This window comes from Centroberyx affinis, unplaced genomic scaffold, assembly GCF_046629955.1.
Source record: "Centroberyx affinis isolate AG114_WGS23_722 - 3 ecotype Tasmania unplaced genomic scaffold, CSIRO-AGI_Caff_v1 ptg001292l_1, whole genome shotgun sequence".
Classification (NCBI taxonomy): Eukaryota; Metazoa; Chordata; class Actinopteri; order Beryciformes; family Berycidae; genus Centroberyx; species Centroberyx affinis.
In genome coordinates, this window is record NW_027279798.1 from 540,302 (window position 1) to 557,962 (window position 17,661).

The following is a 17,661-nucleotide window of genomic DNA, read 5'->3' on the forward strand; positions in this document are numbered from 1 at the left end:
CTGTTTTAGAGAAAAACAAGACTGAATGAGCCACTTTCCCCCCTTATAACAATGCTGGTACAAATCAAAAGGCATGAAGGAAGGCATTTCAAGAGCCAAGTCATTTCCAAATGAAGCCAGAGCAATGTTTAAGGCAATCTGGCTGGGGCAAAGTAAGGCACAAGACTATAGAAAGGGATATTAAATAAAAAAAAAGCTTCCTTAGTAAGTGACTTAAGCTAGTGGTATGGATCCCCAAAAGCAAGTAGGTGGGTACTTATGAGAAGATAAAATAAAAATGGATACTGAATCCGGAAAAAAGAATTGTTTGGTGGTCTATGAACCACAATAAAATCTGTTGTCTCAAACTCCTTCTGACTGGCCCAATAGGTTCAAAGAGGCAATTCAAAAAGGCACACACACATAGATATATCCATACAAGTATCATAGTAATAGTAAAGGAATGCTGAAGTGTGTCTGGTGTGGATTTGATTCATCCACAGTATACATCCATGGTGGAGGGTGTCGTTTTTAAGCAATTTGGTCTAAAGTGACAGTTTATCAGCTGCCCCTACTTTACCTCCAATACAACAAGACATTTCCTTGCAGAATGTTGCCCATTTGCCAAGACCCCACTTTAGACTCCACCGATGACAGATCAAATTAATGACAGGGAAATGACTAGAAAGTGGGGTACAGGGGGCAACGTTCTGGAAGGAAAAGCAGCCATAAATATGTAATGGTGGCTATTTCCACTGAAGGCAACCTTGGGATAAGGGCACTCAGATGGCAACAGACTTGGAGGGAGGAAGGAAGGGCACTTGGGTGAAGGGCACTCAGATGGTGGATTTGGAGAAGGAGACTCGGAGGTGGTGGTTCTCTCCCAGATCGTGGTTGTGGAACTCAATGAGGGACTCGATGGCCTCCTCGACTGAGCCCATCTGGATCAGCGCCATCTTGCGGTCCTTTCTAAAAAGACACACACATAGGAATGAATGTTAACTTCTGCAAAGTGTTACACGTTTCCCGCTACAATGTGCGATACACACTATTTTCTGTGTTGCACTTTGCTAGCTGAAACTCCTCAGGACATTGTACTGTATGCTCTACAAAACGCCTTACTCAGACACTAGGGCAAAACAAAAACCCTTTTCTTTTCATGGCAACTTCTCCTCAACTTGACTCAGACTTAAAGCTGTCAAGGTCGAAGAGAGTTACAAAGAAAGAAATGAATTCAAACACTGGCTGGTAAAAACCAATATGATTGACGTTTAAGGCAGGAAACATTAGGTGAAGGAAACAAAGAGTGAAACAGGAGTGAGACTAACTGAAAGAACTTGAAGGCCTTGACTGTTGCTCCTGAGCTGGCAAACAGCCCCCTGAGGTCATCCTCCACCACGGCAGGCCTGCGTGTAGAAAAGGACAAGACAGAAGGAGTCAACACAACACCAAGTGTCTATGTAGATTTAAATTTGTTTTATTAGTTTGCTTTTTGTGTTTGTCTATTGGTATATTGTATCGAGACACAAGAGGCATAATTAAATCTAATGGATGCACCTCTGGAGTAGCATGTTTAGAAAATACTGTCACAAATACTTAAACCCAAGGACTAAACATAGAAATAAAATTGAGTCAAGACTACAAAGGAAAAAGCTTAGAGCACAAAAGCTGCTAGAGAGAGCATGAGAATGAAAATGAGATTCTCGCAGCAGCGGCACTCACGGTATGTTGGAGAGGTGGAGTGTGGCAGAGGGGGGGAAGATGTTGGAGTAGTTCTTGGAGCCAGGCTTCTTGAAGCGGTGCAGCGGTGAATTGCTGTAGTCCTTGGTGAGGCCCTGGTCCTCGTGTCCCTCCCTGGGCAGCTGCACCGTGGTGTGTTTGGACAAAGTCACGCGCATGGCCCTGCCGTGAAGCCGCTGGCCGTTCAGGTGGCTCATAGCTGTGAAAGATTATGTTAAGAGAGTCAACATTTGTTTAAAACGCCACACACTCACTAGTCTGGTTTTCTCTACAGGTCTAAACAAGGCTAGCCAGTATTATGATTTATGTCACCCAATTTTCTTTGTTGCTTACAGAATTGATCTGTCAGTAGATTTCTATATTCAAATAGTCAATTGCTTTCTATTGGGTAATTTGGTCCAGCCAGAGTCCACTTGGCCGTTTTCCACTGACTGTGGAAAAAATGTCCCCTGATGCCCTAGGCACTGCCAGAGGCTGTTTGCAGATCTAAAACTAACTGGATGTTGGGAGTAAGTACTCTTGAAATGTATCCAACCTTCACTCTAGTTCCCCGACTTACTGCTTGTGGATTTCAAAACATTTTTGTTCTATAGAAGACTGGTCTGCATTACTTCTAGCTGCAAGTATAACTTCTCTTTCCTTGGCGAGCTTTCAAACAAACACGATATTAAAAAACTAAACATAGCTTTTTTAGTTTACAATTAGCTATTTATCAAAGAAAGACTTGTACTGTTTGCTCAGTTGAGGCCCACTCAGCAAAAGCACAAAATTATGTATGGTAAAATGATGTGAGGAGTATCCAAGATGAAAGGAAAAAACAGATCAAAGAAAATGTTAGACAAGCAAATAGTGTTTGTGTGGCTGGGGGTATGTAGCTACCTAGCTGAGCCTGTGTGCCATCGGACATCTGGATCAGAGCATTCTCCTTTTTATTGAACAGGATCTTCACTCTCATCACATCGCCATACACACCTAGGGAAGGAGAGGAACGTGTCATGATACAAGCCCAACCAAGAACAGAACAGCCTAACCAGGAGCCACACAGCCAATCACAGCAACGAAAACAATTTGAACCATCAAATCAGGGACAATGATACTCATTCTGTCACTAAGGGAAGACTGGCTCAATAACTCAAGCCAGAATCAGGCTATTCTACTGGTTTTCTGTCATTCTGTATGAAATCTCTAAAACTAATCCTAGAAAAGCCTTTTCAGTTAACAATTAGACGGATAACGACAGCTAAATGGTTATGCTCGACGGGGGTAGTGATTTGAAGGCAAAAATCAAGGAGTAAAACAAAATAAGTGGTTTTGATTGGTATAATCACTACAATAAAGGAAGAGTTGATTACTTGACAGACAGGGCCTGATAGAGAGACATGCAAGAATAAACTAAACATGCAGATACCTACATTAGGAAAACTGAGACAAACTGCAAAAGAATAGTATGGTGACATAATCCCAGGGATATGTCAACTCGCAATCACTAAAAAGAAGCAGCATTTCATTTTTTTTTTTTATGCACTGTTGCCGAGTGACTCAAGGCAACCAGAAAGAAATCAACCAGACAAAAATGAAATTCGATGAATTTCCATGGATTAAAATTGGACCGTGCGAAACCAAACAAAGTGTTGGCTTTTATCCGCTTCCTGAGGGTGTCGCTTCAGAATTTAGAACAGCTTCCCGCCTCATCTCTGAACCAAATGATCCCCACATTTATATTAGGAGGGCTATATTTCCATCGAGGGGCTTCGCTGTCTTTGAAGACGAAAAACGGCAAATGTTTGTTGCCTGTGGATAGTAAACCAGAGCTGTTCAAATTTAAATGAAATGCTGCAGCTTTGTGTAGTGTTCTCATCTCACTTTCCTCACGCACACACACACACTCACACAAACCCACAACAACCAAAACGGGTCATACAAACCCCACAAAAAAACACGGACACCCCCGCCCCTCATAGCTCTGTAGCCTGATGATGAGCCATCAGTGGTTAAAAAAAAAAAAAAAAAGCCAACATCATGAGACGAGACAAGCCCACCTCGTCAGGTAACAGTAGTAATAAAAAGGAGATGAAAGGATGATAACGTACCGAAAAGAATAAAGAGGCAGTGTGGCGTAACGCTCTTTAGAGACAGCAGGGGGAGCAGCGGGGCAGGGAGGGTGGGGGGTAAGGGAGGGGGAGTAGGGGACAGGGGACAGGGGAAAAGAGACGGAGCGGAGTGGAGGACAGTGGAGTGGAGTCGGGACATGTCCGCAGGCCACAGGCAGCGAGGTCCACAGGAAGGCCACAGTACCATGGAGGGAGGAGAGGCATGAGGGACGGAGAGAATGGAGAGAAGACAGAAAGAGGAGGAGAGGGTTCCAACAGGGTGAGGGAGGAGGAAGAAGACAGGAACAGAAAGATGAGGATGGGAGATTGTGGAGGAAAGGAAGAAAGAGTGGAAGGGAGGATGAGAGAAAGATGATGACGGCAAAATCAGGGGGACCAGAAAGGTGCCAATGTTGTGTTGTGTTTTGGTTGCGTTTTCAAAATGTTGGGTGGTGTCCAAATTGGGGACAATGGATGGGGGGGGGGGGGAGAAGAGGGGTTGTGGGGGTGGAAGAGGGAGTGGTTGGAGTAGTAACAGAGAAATGGAAGAGGGGGGAGGAGAGAGGGAACAATTGGTCATGGGGCGTGCAGTCAGTTGGCAAGAGTTCAGGTGAGGGGATTTTAAAACAAAAAAGAAGAGAGGGAGAAGGGAAAAGAGAAAGGAGAGAGAGAAAAAGAAAAAGGAAGTAAAAAACAAGGTCAGTATACACAAAGAAATGTAGTGCTTCAGACAGTAGAACTGGCTAAATTAAAATGCACTGTCACTATGGGAACACTAGGAGAAAAAGGAGAAAAAAGATTAACAATGAAATACAGAAAAAAGGCAGAGACAATATGTACTTTTGAATTACATACCGTGTTTCTTTTAGATTATTCAAAATTACATTGTAATTAAGACAGTCAGTCAACCCTAAATATTAAATTCCAATAATCCCTCTCACAGATTTAAGAGCTGGTTTTAAAATTAACATGCTTAATGTAATGACTACATAGCTACAGTAAATGTAATGGGTGTGAAAAAGTACTTATACATTCTACACACTAAGCATATGCAAAAATAACTAATCATGAACATGATGTGTTTCTTTAAAAAAAGTAATATTGTCTCTCCAGCAACTCAAGAATGATTTCAACTAATGGACAAAAATGAAGATATGAAATGGCAAGATTTAAAAAAAAAGAAGTTAGTGTTTTGAATAAACTTAAAAAAATTCACAGTGAGCAAAGTGGCAGGTCAGAAATGCAGCAGGTTTGGTCAAACACATAGAGAGGTCCTGAGAGAGGAAAGAGGTTTTGACTAGATGACCCCCCCTTTTTATTTCAAAAAGAGTGATAGGAGTTCTCCGACTGGTTTGATCAGAAGGAAGAGGGAGATGGGGGCACAACGGCGGATCTCTTGAAGAGACGGGTGGAGGTTGATAATTCAAGGTGTAACCGCATGGCACTAAATTTATATAATGTTGCAAAGTTGCTCAGCACTGCATTGAGACAGAGGGAGGACGTAGAGGCGTTTAGGCCTAGTAACTGTACTGACCTCAGGGTTCAGGTTGCTGACCAACAGGACATTGTGTCCCCCGGCGCCTGCAAGCCCTGACAGGCCGAGCCGGCTGGCAGCCGCTGCGGCAGCCGCCACACCACCGTGGCCAACACCCAGGGACGCCAGGGCACCAGGAATACCAGGCACTGACAGACCTAACGGGTAGAGAAGAAACTGTCAAATTATTGCATTTTGACTAACCATACAGTAGGGATCTGATTAGAATAACACAAAAATAAAGAAATAAATGAAGTGTGGTAGGGTCAAGGAAAGTTTAGCTACTAGATACTCAACAGGCAAATGTTTAGAGAAGGGATGATTGCCTGAATGTAAATGGCATAGCGGAGTGAAGAAGGTGTTTGTGTACCAACCTGCCTGCTGGATGGCAAAGGTCGGGGGGAAGGCATGAGCTCCACCATAGGGAGAGGCTGAGATTATGCCAGGAGCAGCTGGGACAGGAGGAGACAAATAACAGAAACAAAAATTAGAACACATACCCTTTCAATCCAAGTGTACTTGCAATAATGATCAGCATATAAAACAAATAGGCAGGAAACCCTGAAAAATTACAATTTTCAAGTTTTATCATGTTAAATTTTAGAGTCAACACCTTTTTAAATGGCTGTTACAATACAATGTGAGACTGCAATTGTCCCATTTAAAGTAAATGTGAAAATTCAAACAAGTTTAGATGCATCGGAATATAGGTCAAAAACAGAGAACCCAGAAATTTAAGACCTCTGCAAGCAAATTTAACACTCAACATGCTGTATTTCACTGCATTCAAGGACTGTTTCCAAATCCTTTTAAGGCCTTGAATTTAGATAATAATATTTGAGATTTTTTTAGTCCCTGAAGACAACAAGAACAATCCGGGAGTGTGTATATTTAGGGATGTGATCAGAGCCAAAAACACAAAAATTCAGGAAAAAAAAACAAAAAAACAAATTACATCCTGTCTTACCAAATGCAGCAGCTGCCATGGCCTGGTGGTCAAGGGAGGGCTGGGAGTCCCCAGTGGGCAGGTCTGGTCGGGTGTAGTCTCTGCTCTTGTCGTTGTTGTACTTGACATTGAGACTGGTGAGCTTGGAGAAGCTGATTCTCAGGGTGCAGCAGGCGTTGTAGATGTTCTGGCCATCCAGAGACTGAGACAGACATAGAGGTGTGAGGCTTAAGACAGTGTGTGGTTTGATTTCAACTGTTTATAGATTCCTCTCTACACTGAGCTACTGGAGATTATAACCACAGTGTTTCAAGTTTGATAAATCGATACTAAATTATACCCTGCACTGCAGCTAAAGCAGAGTTCCAGTCTTACCAGTTTGGCATGCTGAGCTGTCATGCCATCAGCATACTGGACCAGAGCCTGGAACTGGTTGTTCTTGGTGAAGGTAATGATCTTGAGCACAGTGCCAAACTTGGAGAAGATCTGGGGGGAAAAAAACAGCATGACTGGGGATGTCATCAGGACAACACATTAAGGCAGAAAAAAGGAACATTTTCATGAAAACTGTCTCTGACAAACATGGATTAAAAACAGGGATAGAGAATAATAAGTGGCCACTGTAACACAAATGAAACAAGTATAATATGAAACAAACTATAGAAATGCCTGTTTGTATAAATGTTTTCTAGTGGGTGATCCATGGAGTTGAAGCATATTACAGTTTCAAGCTGGTTGGCCAAGCTGTGAATGAGTTTGCATAAAGTGCACTGTGTGTTTGTGTACTTGGCAGCTGTATGAACTTTGCTACCTTTATGTGATCAGCGTGCCAAAAAGGTAAAAGGTAAATAGTTAAATCTACATTACAAATTAATGGGAAATATGTTTAAAATCTTACACATCAACATTTAAGAGAAATTAGGAACTGATTTAGATGATTGCAGTATTCATGGGCTTTGACTAAGTTCACAAAAGGGCAAACTGTGTGTTTACGTATATTTGGATCAGGGTTAAAAAAACATTCAATCAATTATTTACTTTTTGTTTATTTTTCAGTCATTTTGTGCTGTATGAATCACACCACTCACGTATACAGCTTACTGAAATTTTTCCTGCTTGGCCACTGAAAACATAGGGGAAAGTAGAACTCTGACCTTCCCATCTGACCGGGTAAGCGGAAAAAAAAAATCTTAAAGCTGAACCCTGTGGATCCCTGTTAGTTGGCATCGAGGTGTAACCCATTCTTCCTGGGGTCACCATAAAACACCCACATTACCACCCCCCACTAACAATAAAAATACAGAGAACACAAGACAAAAGGACAAAAAAATAAAAACGTACCTGGTGCAGTACATCCAGGGTGACGGGGTAGAAGAGGTTCTCCACTATGACTCTGAGTACAGGGCTTTGGGCTTGTGCGCCCCCCATGCCACCTGCATCTGCTGACATGGCCATGCCTCCCATTCCTCCACCATGCAGCGCATTCACCGCCTGCAGCGCTGCCTGGGCACGCTGGGAGAGAACAGGCAAAGCAGAGGAACTTTGTAACACGGGTGGTTAAGGGTGTGTAATAAGTGCGTGACATGACTTTGTGCGAGACGACGGAAGTCTTTTTAGTACGCTGGGCTTCCTGTGGTTTCCTTGTAATCCTTTGCACAACGTTGGCACAGAATTAGCAGAATTATTACCTTGAAATATTGTGTCTAGTCTGCAACCTTCACACAAATATTGCTTTGCGCTCTGTGCCAAGTCTTTAAGAGGATCACAAGGTTTATACCAATAAATTTGAGTCTGGTGTCAGGAGGCAGCATTGTGACTGTATTAAGTTTACATTTTAGGCATTTAGCTGACACTTTAAATCTCAATGACTTACAATGAGCACAACAGTACAGTAAGCCTAAATTCCCCAATAGCCAGCATTAAAATCAAGTGTGTGGGAGAGTGAGATCATACCACTTGGTTGGGGGAGTTGTCCGTCTTGAGCTCCTTGTGGGTGGAGTATTGCATGTAGATCGGGTGGTTCCTTATGACTGGGGTGACAGAGGAGTAGTAGCTCACCATCGTCTGGGCACACTCCTCACTGTTCAGCTCCAGGAACGCCTACAGGAAAAGACAAACATTTTAGATTTGTTTCTCCCGTCACAGTAAATAAAGCATCTATTGCAGCTGCCCATACTTGGCTGAATGCATTTCTATCATGGGAAAGAGAACTGGTACATTCCAAGTTCACTTTTAATGTTAGTAGCATTATAACACACCACCAGCAGTTGCCCCTAGCTACCGGTCTGGCATCAGTTTGTTATAATAATAGCTTGATACTTTATTTACCCCTGTGGGGAAATTCTCATTTTGCTTGCCCCCAGGTCAGTACCCCTGCAAGTGGTAGATATATTGGCAGATATCAGCTTTAAAAAGCAAAATCTGTCGGATAATTTTCCTGCTGATATTTGGTCGATTGTGGAATTGTCATTTTTGTGACCTTTTTTCTAGGCATGTCACTTAATACAACTGTCAAATTATCATTAACAGAATAAAACTAACATGGTCTTTTGTTTAAAAAAAACACTCAATTATCTTAATATAAACATGTTTGAAAGGCTTAACCTGTTTTACACCTGCATTTGTGCTACAATTCTTACAAAAATGTATAACGCATATGGGTGGGAAAAATCTGATATTGGCATCGGCCTCATAAAACCATATCGGTCTATCCTTAGATACAATGTCTTGCTCAAGGACACTTCAGCAGGATGCTAATCTCCCTACCCACTACACCGTGGGAATATGACAAAAGCGTCATTGTCATCATTTTCAGGTCAGGACATGAAGCTAGAAAGCCGATACCTGGTCTCTAAAGAGAAATTTCGCCCATGAGTGCGAGCTGTACAGGTTTGGTGAACAGACCTGCATCTGCCAGTCCTTACCTGGTTCTTCCCTTTCAGCATCAGCAGATTGGTGACCTTCCCGAAGGGCAGTCCCAGGCTGATGACCTCAGCCTCGTTGATGTCGTTGGGCAGCTTGCGGACGTGGACGACGCGTGACGGAACACCAGGGCTCCGGATGTCACCTTTGAATTTTTTGCTGTCGTTGCCATTGGCTGCAACAGAAAACAGACGCAGATACAATCAGGGAGAGAACAGAAGGCTCCGGTTCTTTGAATAATGGATTGATTGTCATGGCAACGCAAACAACACAGACAGCCAACAGGCACTTCAATAAAAAAGGATTCACCCCTCCAATAGCAACCCCCCTACCTGAGCTCATGATATAGGGCCCGTTGGATATGCAGGAAGAAAAGAGTTCGTCGGATCCCCTCTGCAGAGAGAAAACAAAGGTTCACTTCAGTGCATTCACCAATGAGGGCACAGCATGGCAGGTGGAGTGCACAGCTCTCACATTACCAAGTCATTGTGTGAGAAAGCAGGAAGTCATCTGATAACCAAAGAGGATCGAGCAAACATGCTTTGAGAAGAACTCCACCTTTCTCACTAGAAGAATACAGTGACCTAGTTTGCCAGCAGGGATATTCAGCTTCCCACCATAATCATGTGTTCCCCTTCCATTTTATCCTCCTCTCCAACGCCACTGCCAAGTTAGAAGCCGTAAAGTCACAGTCACGACAGGCTATTATTTCTGACTCGGGGCAACGGTCCAAACGATCACGTTTTCACAGCGATTACACTCAGGGAAAAACAGCTAGTATCGGGATTGTAACAGATATAATAGCAGTAAGAGTTCCACTCGACAGCAGGCTGTCAGCCAGTACAAGCCATCTTTTCATAATTAAGTGGAAAGAGCAAGGATAACACACTGAAGCATTCTGGATGGGAAGACACTCCCAGCCTACACTACTGTACTGTCTTCTAAGACAGCCTTGTCTGGCCCCTCTCACTCCAGTTGATAAAAAAGTGCCGTTTCAAGGCTGTTCTCATTGCTGTGTGTGTGCGTTTGTGCTTGTGTGCGTGTGAGAGATGAAGTGTAGCAGTCACAAGGAGTGGCTCAGCAGCCTAAGCTCTCCGTCACTCTACAATGAAGGTCCTGTTCGGGCTGAGACTAGGGGCATTGTTACGCAGCAGCACACACACATATGGAGCCCCGAGGACGCTCTCTGGGAGTTGAAGAGCCCCGGAGCGTTTTGACAACAACCAGCCATGCAGGTCTGCTAGCATTATTCTCTGCCCTGTGAATATTGAGCTCCAACTGCAAGGTGGGGGATTTCCAGCTGGGCTGCACGACTACTCACAAAAAAGACAGAATAAGCAGATCTTAGAGAGCGTTTGGTGGAGGTGGGTGTGGGGTGCTGGGACACAGTTGTTGCTATGACAGCACAACACTGACTGTTAGCAGTAGTATAAACTACCCTTTGACTTCCAGATGGTTTGACTGACTCACTCTGGGGCCCATGCAAATAGGGTCTGCTATCTCAATGCCTGGACTTAAGAAGCGAGAGACAGTCCTCTCCCTTTTCACTACTCAGTATCAGGGGGCCAATCTTCATTGACCTTTGTGTATATGGAATGCAAACCCAAGTATGACCGACCTAAGATTATTGAGCAAGTTCTGGTTTCTTTAACCATACGGAAGGATGCAAATTGCAGGTCCGTTTCTGGTAGGCCTCAAAATGACAAGATGAATATGTTGTAATGAGCATGGATACCAGAAAGAGAGCATGAATTTCACAATTAGATCCCATTTGAAAAAAATATGGATCATTGTCTTAGTGCATCTCTCTCAGAATTACATTAAAAAATTGCACTCAGGAAACCAAAGGACAGCGGAAAACAGTAATCTCAATCAAAATGGATGGGAGTGGCGAGTCAAAAATCATACTGTCTTCAACTCAAAGATCTGATAAGAAATGTAAAAATGCAAAAGGGCATAGCCATGCAAAATACAAATCATCAGAAATTAATGGAGTGGCATGTCCTAGAAGCCGGACTTGCCTAGAAAAACACTAAAAACAACATTACTGCTTGATAAATGGGCCATGGACAGATCCAGGCCATGGGAAATGGTGGAAATGACTCCAGCCTGACTCAGTGGTTGTGGGTGGGCAGTGTCACACTACCAGTTAACAGACCGGCCCCAAACAGGAAGGGGAATAAGATCAGGTCTTCTTCTAGGGTTAGGCTACTTCCTCCTGGGGACTGATGGTCATTGTTCCACTCTCTCTCTCTCTCTCCCCTCCTACTTCCTCATTCTAATAATAGCCACAGAGCCAAGGCAGTGCACAGTACAGAGCAGAGCAGGCACATCAAGTAGAAAGACAGATACAGACAACAAAATGGAGGATTAGGTTACTGTCGACTGAACAATGTAGCTGTGGCTATTTGAAGGCGTGAGGTTGAGAGGCAAGAGAGACAGCGCACAGGCAAGGTTAAATTACAGGGCTAAAACGTTGAAAAAGATAGAGCTTAAGAGCAAGGCTTTGTTTGCCGACTCCAAGACCGAGCCAAACCCATTCTTCCGACACAAACCCGCTAAACGAGTATCGACTTGTCTCTATCCTTTGTTTGCTCAGAACGCTGACAGTATAATGGTAACCTGCGGGGATGATGACACATTGTAGGCCCACAAACTGAAAATGTTGAGCGGTTTCCTTTCATTGACAATGGCCTACCCTGAACTAACTTGATAAGGGAATGTGACTTGAGGCAATGTCCCCGCCCCACACAACCACATCACACCTGGTTTGCATTAAGTAAAAAAAAACAAAACCTTAATGTTCAGAAAACTAGCTGGTAAATTAAATCCATGTGCACTTAAAACACCTTGAATCTGTAGCGCTGTTAAAGACCACACTGACAGATTGTCCTCTATCAGCTACACTTAGACTCTCCTACTCTGGTGCAACATTTGGAAAAGCACTACTGTCTTACAAGGGAGCGAAACCTGAGATGTTTAACTTCTACTTTGTCCAGTGTTGACTTCTGCATGCAACTCTGCAGGGGGGGGGGGGTCAGTAGGCGGTGAACTCCCAGGAAAGGAACAGAGAGAACAGTGCAGGTACAGGCATGTTTATTCACTGTGATCGGCCTTGGTCGGGGGTAGGGGTGTGTGTGGGGGTGGGGGGGGGGGCAGGGAGCTGTGCCACACTGGGGGGGCCGGAGGGGGGAGATTGGAATGCGACCGCGGAATTCCAGACGCTCTGCCCAGACGGAATAATTACAGATTCCAGCGAGGCAGCGCTCCGTAACTCTGCATCATCGTTCCCACAACACATCAAACTCAGAAAACAGGAAAAGTGAAAGACAAAGAAAATTTGACAATTCACACCGGGAGTGGTCCTTCTCAAATCTCAAGTATCGATCACAGGCCGTTACATGGTGCATTGTTAGTCATGCTTAAAAAACAATGGGCCTGATTGAATGAGCTGCAAATGAAGGAGGGGGGGCAGTGCGTGTCTCTTTTCTGGGCGTGTGTATCAGAGTGCTTGTTTAAACAGCGAAAGACCTTTGCCCGGGAGGATGAGGAGGGCAGTGGGAGGACGGTAACAGCCCTAAGTTGTGTTCAATTACTCCACCTACACCATCTGCCCCAGGCCCTGTTACCAAGGCTTGGTAATTAAACAGGCATTTTTATTGGGTACACAAGTACCAAGCAGCAGTTTGCCAAATACAAATGTGTTCCTTCTTTAACATGTTTGCACACACAAACACGCAGAATCAGCTTGCTATTTTAGTTACATAGGCCACATAACCTCCCTCATCACTTGAAATTTTCATGAATGCATTATGAGAGGCCATCAAATTACGCAGAATGGACGGTCTGTTTTACTAGTGTTGGCTGAGTAGCCTCTTGATAAAAAGGAGACTGGTTAACTCTCAAGCATTGGGACAAGACTGAACCACTTTCTTAACATTCCAGCGAGGCCAACAAGCTATAAATGCACAAAGGAAATGAACAACAGGAAGTTTCATTTCACAACGGCCACAACTGAACATACGCAGGACAGGAAAACATGCAGCCCTGCCTCAAATAATCTACTTTAATTGATTCATCAAATATTCCATGTCCACAGTCTTGAGTGTTGCTGCAACCTTTTTGTGCTGACATTTCGGTTGTTTTCCATAAATAAAAAAAAAAGGATAGCCAGCCACTAACTGCCAACTCATTACACATGAGAAATGGCTTTGGACAGCAGTTCTGTAATTACAGAGGAAGCTCTCGCTAAAGATGGGCTCAGATTACAGGAGTTTTAAAATCCTAACCGATTTTGAAATCGGGTTGCATCACGCACATGAGGAGAAACTTAACCGATTTTCTTCTCTCAAATCGCAAACAAGCTCACACTACAAGTTTAGAACATTACGGTGCATCACACACTACAAGATATTATTAGGATTATCTTGCCCGACGAAGCTTCTGTATGCGACAACTCACGTGACCATGGAGAGGCAGGAGGCAGATGTTTACAAACATGGAGGCGGAACATCTGCTTTAGTGTGTTCAGTAGTTTGCCAAAGAAAAGTGAAAGACCAGACGAGTTTGGATGAGGAAATGGTTGAGAGACAGACATAAAGCGGGCTGTCCGTTCTGGAGGACCGGAGGTGAAAATTTAAAAGAGAATTTCAGTTTTAATATCCGTTTGTTATAACATTGGTACGCTATTGCTAGCCTAGTGCTAAAAGGTTTACCGTTGCTAGGCAATACCGTCAGCTAAAGTTGTATTGTCCAATGTTGAAAGGCACAATGACGCGATGTCGCCGTGCAGATACTCGCAAATATCAAACAGGTTAGAAATTATCGGGGCGGCTCCGATGCGTCTTCGAACGGTTCGGGAGGGTTCAGACCAAGACTCAGGTCCAGATTTCTCCTCCGATTGTCGGGAGGGGATAAATCGGCGAAAAACTCCTGTAATCTGAGCCCGGCATAACTGACCAAACACTGACAGACTTTGCGTCTCAGTCACCACTGTCAGCATCGTTCTTCTTTATTTCCAATCTGACTGACTTGTGAAATACTTGCTCAAACCAGTGTTTCCTTTATTTTCATTTAGCTGCAGTGGGACATGTTTGGAAAATTGCCACAACTGCTAGACCAATGTAAATACTGTGGAAATTAATCATTTGACCCTATTGCTTATCCTGCCAAAACGAGATTTCAATTACAGCACGTGTCCAGATGATATGATAGAAACATCCAAAACGACCCAAAACATGGGCCTCAGAACAAGAATAACCCCACATGTACAACAGAAAATAATTAAAATATGGAACATGAACATACATTTTAAGAGTTTCACATCATAAATTGGTTAATTTTACATGCAACCCATTTTACTTCATAGTAAACATTCTGTAGTCTACCTGAAATCATTGAAATGAGCAACAGTGAAAAAAGAATTGAGTAGAGAAGGTAAAACAAACAGTGCCTACCTTGGTGCCAACTGATATGTCATGGACACTGCTGTGAAAGAGAAAAAAATATTTCAATTAAGACAAAAAAAAGAATGCAGCTTAGTATCTCTTGTGAAATCCAAAAGGCTCAACACAGGACAGAAGAGCATTCAGCACTGTGGGAACATACAGTGCATACAACATAAATTATATAGCCTATTATCGTTCAACCAAAGGGTAAACTGGCCGACTTCCTCATTCAGAGATCATTGTATGTACAAAGCTCAAAATTCAGGAAGCACCTTAGACTCTCAATGAATCATCAATGCCAAAGTCAGAACAGGGCTGTTAAAGAACAATGCCGTTAATAGGGGCGATTTTTGTATAAAAACATACGCCCATACATATGCCTTTAAGTTAATGAAATAGCAACCTGTCTTTGAGATAAAATGTCTACGGAAAACAGGATATAGGCGTGGAGGCGCATCCCTGTCTCCGGCAAATGTATTAGGCCCATTGCTTGAAATTGTCCCTTCTAAAGGTCCATTAATTTATTTATTTTTACCATGTCATGTTAGGCTGAAAAGCTACAGGTACGCACAAATACTTACTCAATTTCAGGGACGTAGCCGGATCCCAGAGGATACAGGTCAGCGTCTAGGCGGCTGAAGAGAGTTGGCAAAACACAAGAGCAAATTTCAGTGTGGTCAACATCGCAGAAATTATTAAACGGACCCCCAAATAAACGATTTTAGTTCAGGTTGTTGCAGGCCGAGGAAAACAAACGTACCGTTACTAGTTTCGCTCTGCAGAGCCCTTTAGAATTGACGAATTGATATGGATCAGAACAGCGCTAAATGCGTTTAACTATAGTTACTTAACGATGAGCTATTAAATGACTCACCTAGTTTAGATAACCCCGTGTTGAAATCTTTGATATAATCAATGCGACTACGAAACGCTCAGGCCAGGCATCTTCAACATGGCCCTGGCACTCCGCGGACAAATGAATGCGGAAATGAGACACGTTGCTTTAGCTAGCGCTCGAGTTCCCACGAAACCAAGTTACCAAGGTATAGTTAGCCAATGTTCACTAACGTCAGCATTATCAAACGATCGATTATTGCCAGACAGCAACTAAAAAGGACAAAGTGCAATTACATGGTAACTCTTGTTTAGGTTAGTTTGGTAAGTGTTAGTGTCGTTTAAATAAGAACATGAAATACACTCGCTCAAACGGGCTAACGTAATTAGCTAGCAGTAGCTGAGGCTAGCTGCTGCTAGTTAGCTAACGCTCCTGCTAACTGTTGCATGTTTTGAGAAAAAAAAATGTTTCAAGTAAACTTTCCCCGTCCAACGATTAAGTGAAGCAGCCATCGCAACCAGAACAAGTTCACAAACAAACGACATATCAAAAGAAGTCACACAACCGTCGGTTTATCTTAGAAATTTTAAGACATAAATGTGGTTCTTTTTCACTTACCCGTCCATTGCACAATAAAAACTGCAGGTCTGAAGCGAAGGTAGGGCGGCAGACTTGCTTGATTTTCTTACAAAATGGCTGAACACACGGAGGCGAGCGCTGATTAGTCCAGCCACTTCCAAGAGCCAAAAAGGGGCGGGGACAAGCGTCTACTAGAGCCACGATTGGACAAGACGACTATCATTTGTACAAAAAAAAGAAGGCCGCGGCAAATTTCCACATCAAGAAAGATGTCCAATTATTTATTCTACATGGACGTCTGCTTAACTGTTTGTAGGTTCGTTTTGGAGGCCGTGGCAGTAGAACAGAATGATCAGTTGTCTTAAAATAATGAGGTCGAGAGGCAACAGCAAAAAGTAACACAGTTATGGTGGCAAACTACAACAAATACAGAGAAAGTGGCCAACCATCACAGTTGGGAAAATATGGTGTGTATTGGATGTGTGCAAAGATAGTTTGTGCCTGGAAAATATGACCCGTGGACAGCGCCTGGTGCTGAAAACACTTTGATGCACTTTGATGTTAGTTTCAAAGTTTTATCACGGCCAGGGGAAAAAGAGAGCAATTATTTTTTGGGGTGAAAGGGGGGGTTTGGAGAAACAAGGAAGGGTAGGGAATGGGGAGTGTGATTGGAGTATGATGTATGACTGTGTGACTCACATCTCTCTCTCTCTCTCTCTCTCTCTCTCTCTCTCTCTCTCTCCAAACAAAGTCTCTGATACACTGAGTGTGTGGACCATGACCTCCTTGTTGACAGCATGTTGCCAAACCAGATGCTGGAAGGCTTCCATTGACTGACTTCATATCAAATCCTACTGAGGCCTGCCTGACCGACCACATGCTGCTTCACAGACCAAGCTTTGGAACAGGTACACACACACACACACACACACACACACACACACACACACACACACATTATATAAGAATGAGTGTGTGTGCTCATCCTGATTTGTGTCTCTCACTGCTAACCTAATACTGAGGTAGGTGAGGCTTATATTCAACAAATTAATCATAGAGGGAAGGTAATTAAACATGATTATGTTAGCAGCAATTTGATTTTGCTTAGCCCTCAAATGGTTGAATTGATTGATTTTTTGCCAAGAAATACACACCACCCAGCAAATATTACAGTAGTATTTAATATCGGAGGAGTGGGATTTTCTCTTTTTCGTTTGTTTTAGACACTTAAATTCATTTCAAATTCCCCATTTATTCTTTCTTCTTTTCCCCATTACTTGCTTTTTTCCCTTTTGTACTGGTCGAATCCATTACAGTGATGTTTTTTATTAGTTTTGACCACACCCTGTAGATACACAGTGATATGATTACTGTAGTGTGTGTGTGTGTGTGTGTCAGGGGTATGAAAGCACATAACATTTTCTCTGTGCTGTGATATGGAACAGTGGTCTTTTTTTTTTTTTTTTTAACTTTGTTTATTGGGTTTTGCAAGAACATACAATTGTGTCACCAGAGCATTTATAAAAAGTAAAAAGGTATATATTCCCTCTATAAAAAGACATTATAAAAAAGTGACAATTGACATATTG

General features: G+C 43.0%; 1 protein-coding gene across 3 annotated transcripts; it reads right to left on the reverse strand.

Annotated features, from left to right (window-relative positions):
* Window positions 1–264: 264 nt before the first annotated feature.
* ptbp1a (polypyrimidine tract binding protein 1a) lies at window positions 265–16,170 on the reverse strand. Of its 3 annotated transcripts, none has more exons than XM_071525399.1 (16): window positions 16,112–16,170; window positions 15,240–15,293; window positions 14,668–14,698; window positions 9,544–9,604; window positions 9,214–9,386; window positions 8,243–8,389; window positions 7,631–7,801; window positions 6,665–6,775; window positions 6,311–6,491; window positions 5,718–5,795; window positions 5,344–5,501; window positions 3,810–3,843; window positions 2,599–2,691; window positions 1,702–1,918; window positions 1,308–1,385; window positions 265–948 (listed from the first exon to the last, which is right to left on the reverse strand). In XM_071525399.1, the coding sequence occupies exons 1-16, from the start codon at window positions 16,117–16,119 to the stop codon at window positions 816–818; spliced, it is 1,728 nt and encodes a 575-aa protein (XP_071381500.1). In that variant the 5' UTR covers window positions 16,120–16,170; the 3' UTR covers window positions 265–815. The 3 variants fall into 3 exon arrangements, with proteins under 3 accessions (XP_071381500.1, XP_071381501.1, XP_071381502.1); XM_071525400.1 differs by having other exon boundaries at window positions 9,214–9,391; window positions 9,543–9,604; XM_071525401.1 differs by lacking the exon at window positions 16,112–16,170 and adding an exon at window positions 15,419–15,488.
* Between the last annotated feature and the right edge of the window lie 1,491 nt (window positions 16,171–17,661).

Bases quoted from the DNA above. Each gene is read 5' to 3' on its own strand.
- ptbp1a (XM_071525400.1), bottom strand. The intron at 5,502-5,717 runs GTTGGTACACAA...TCTACCCGTTAG, and splicing joins CTTTGCCATCCAGCAGGCAG to GTCTGTCAGTGCCTGGTATT. The intron at 1,919-2,598 runs GTAGCTACATAC...AATCTTTCACAG, and splicing joins TGGCACACAGGCTCAGCTAG to CTATGAGCCACCTGAACGGC.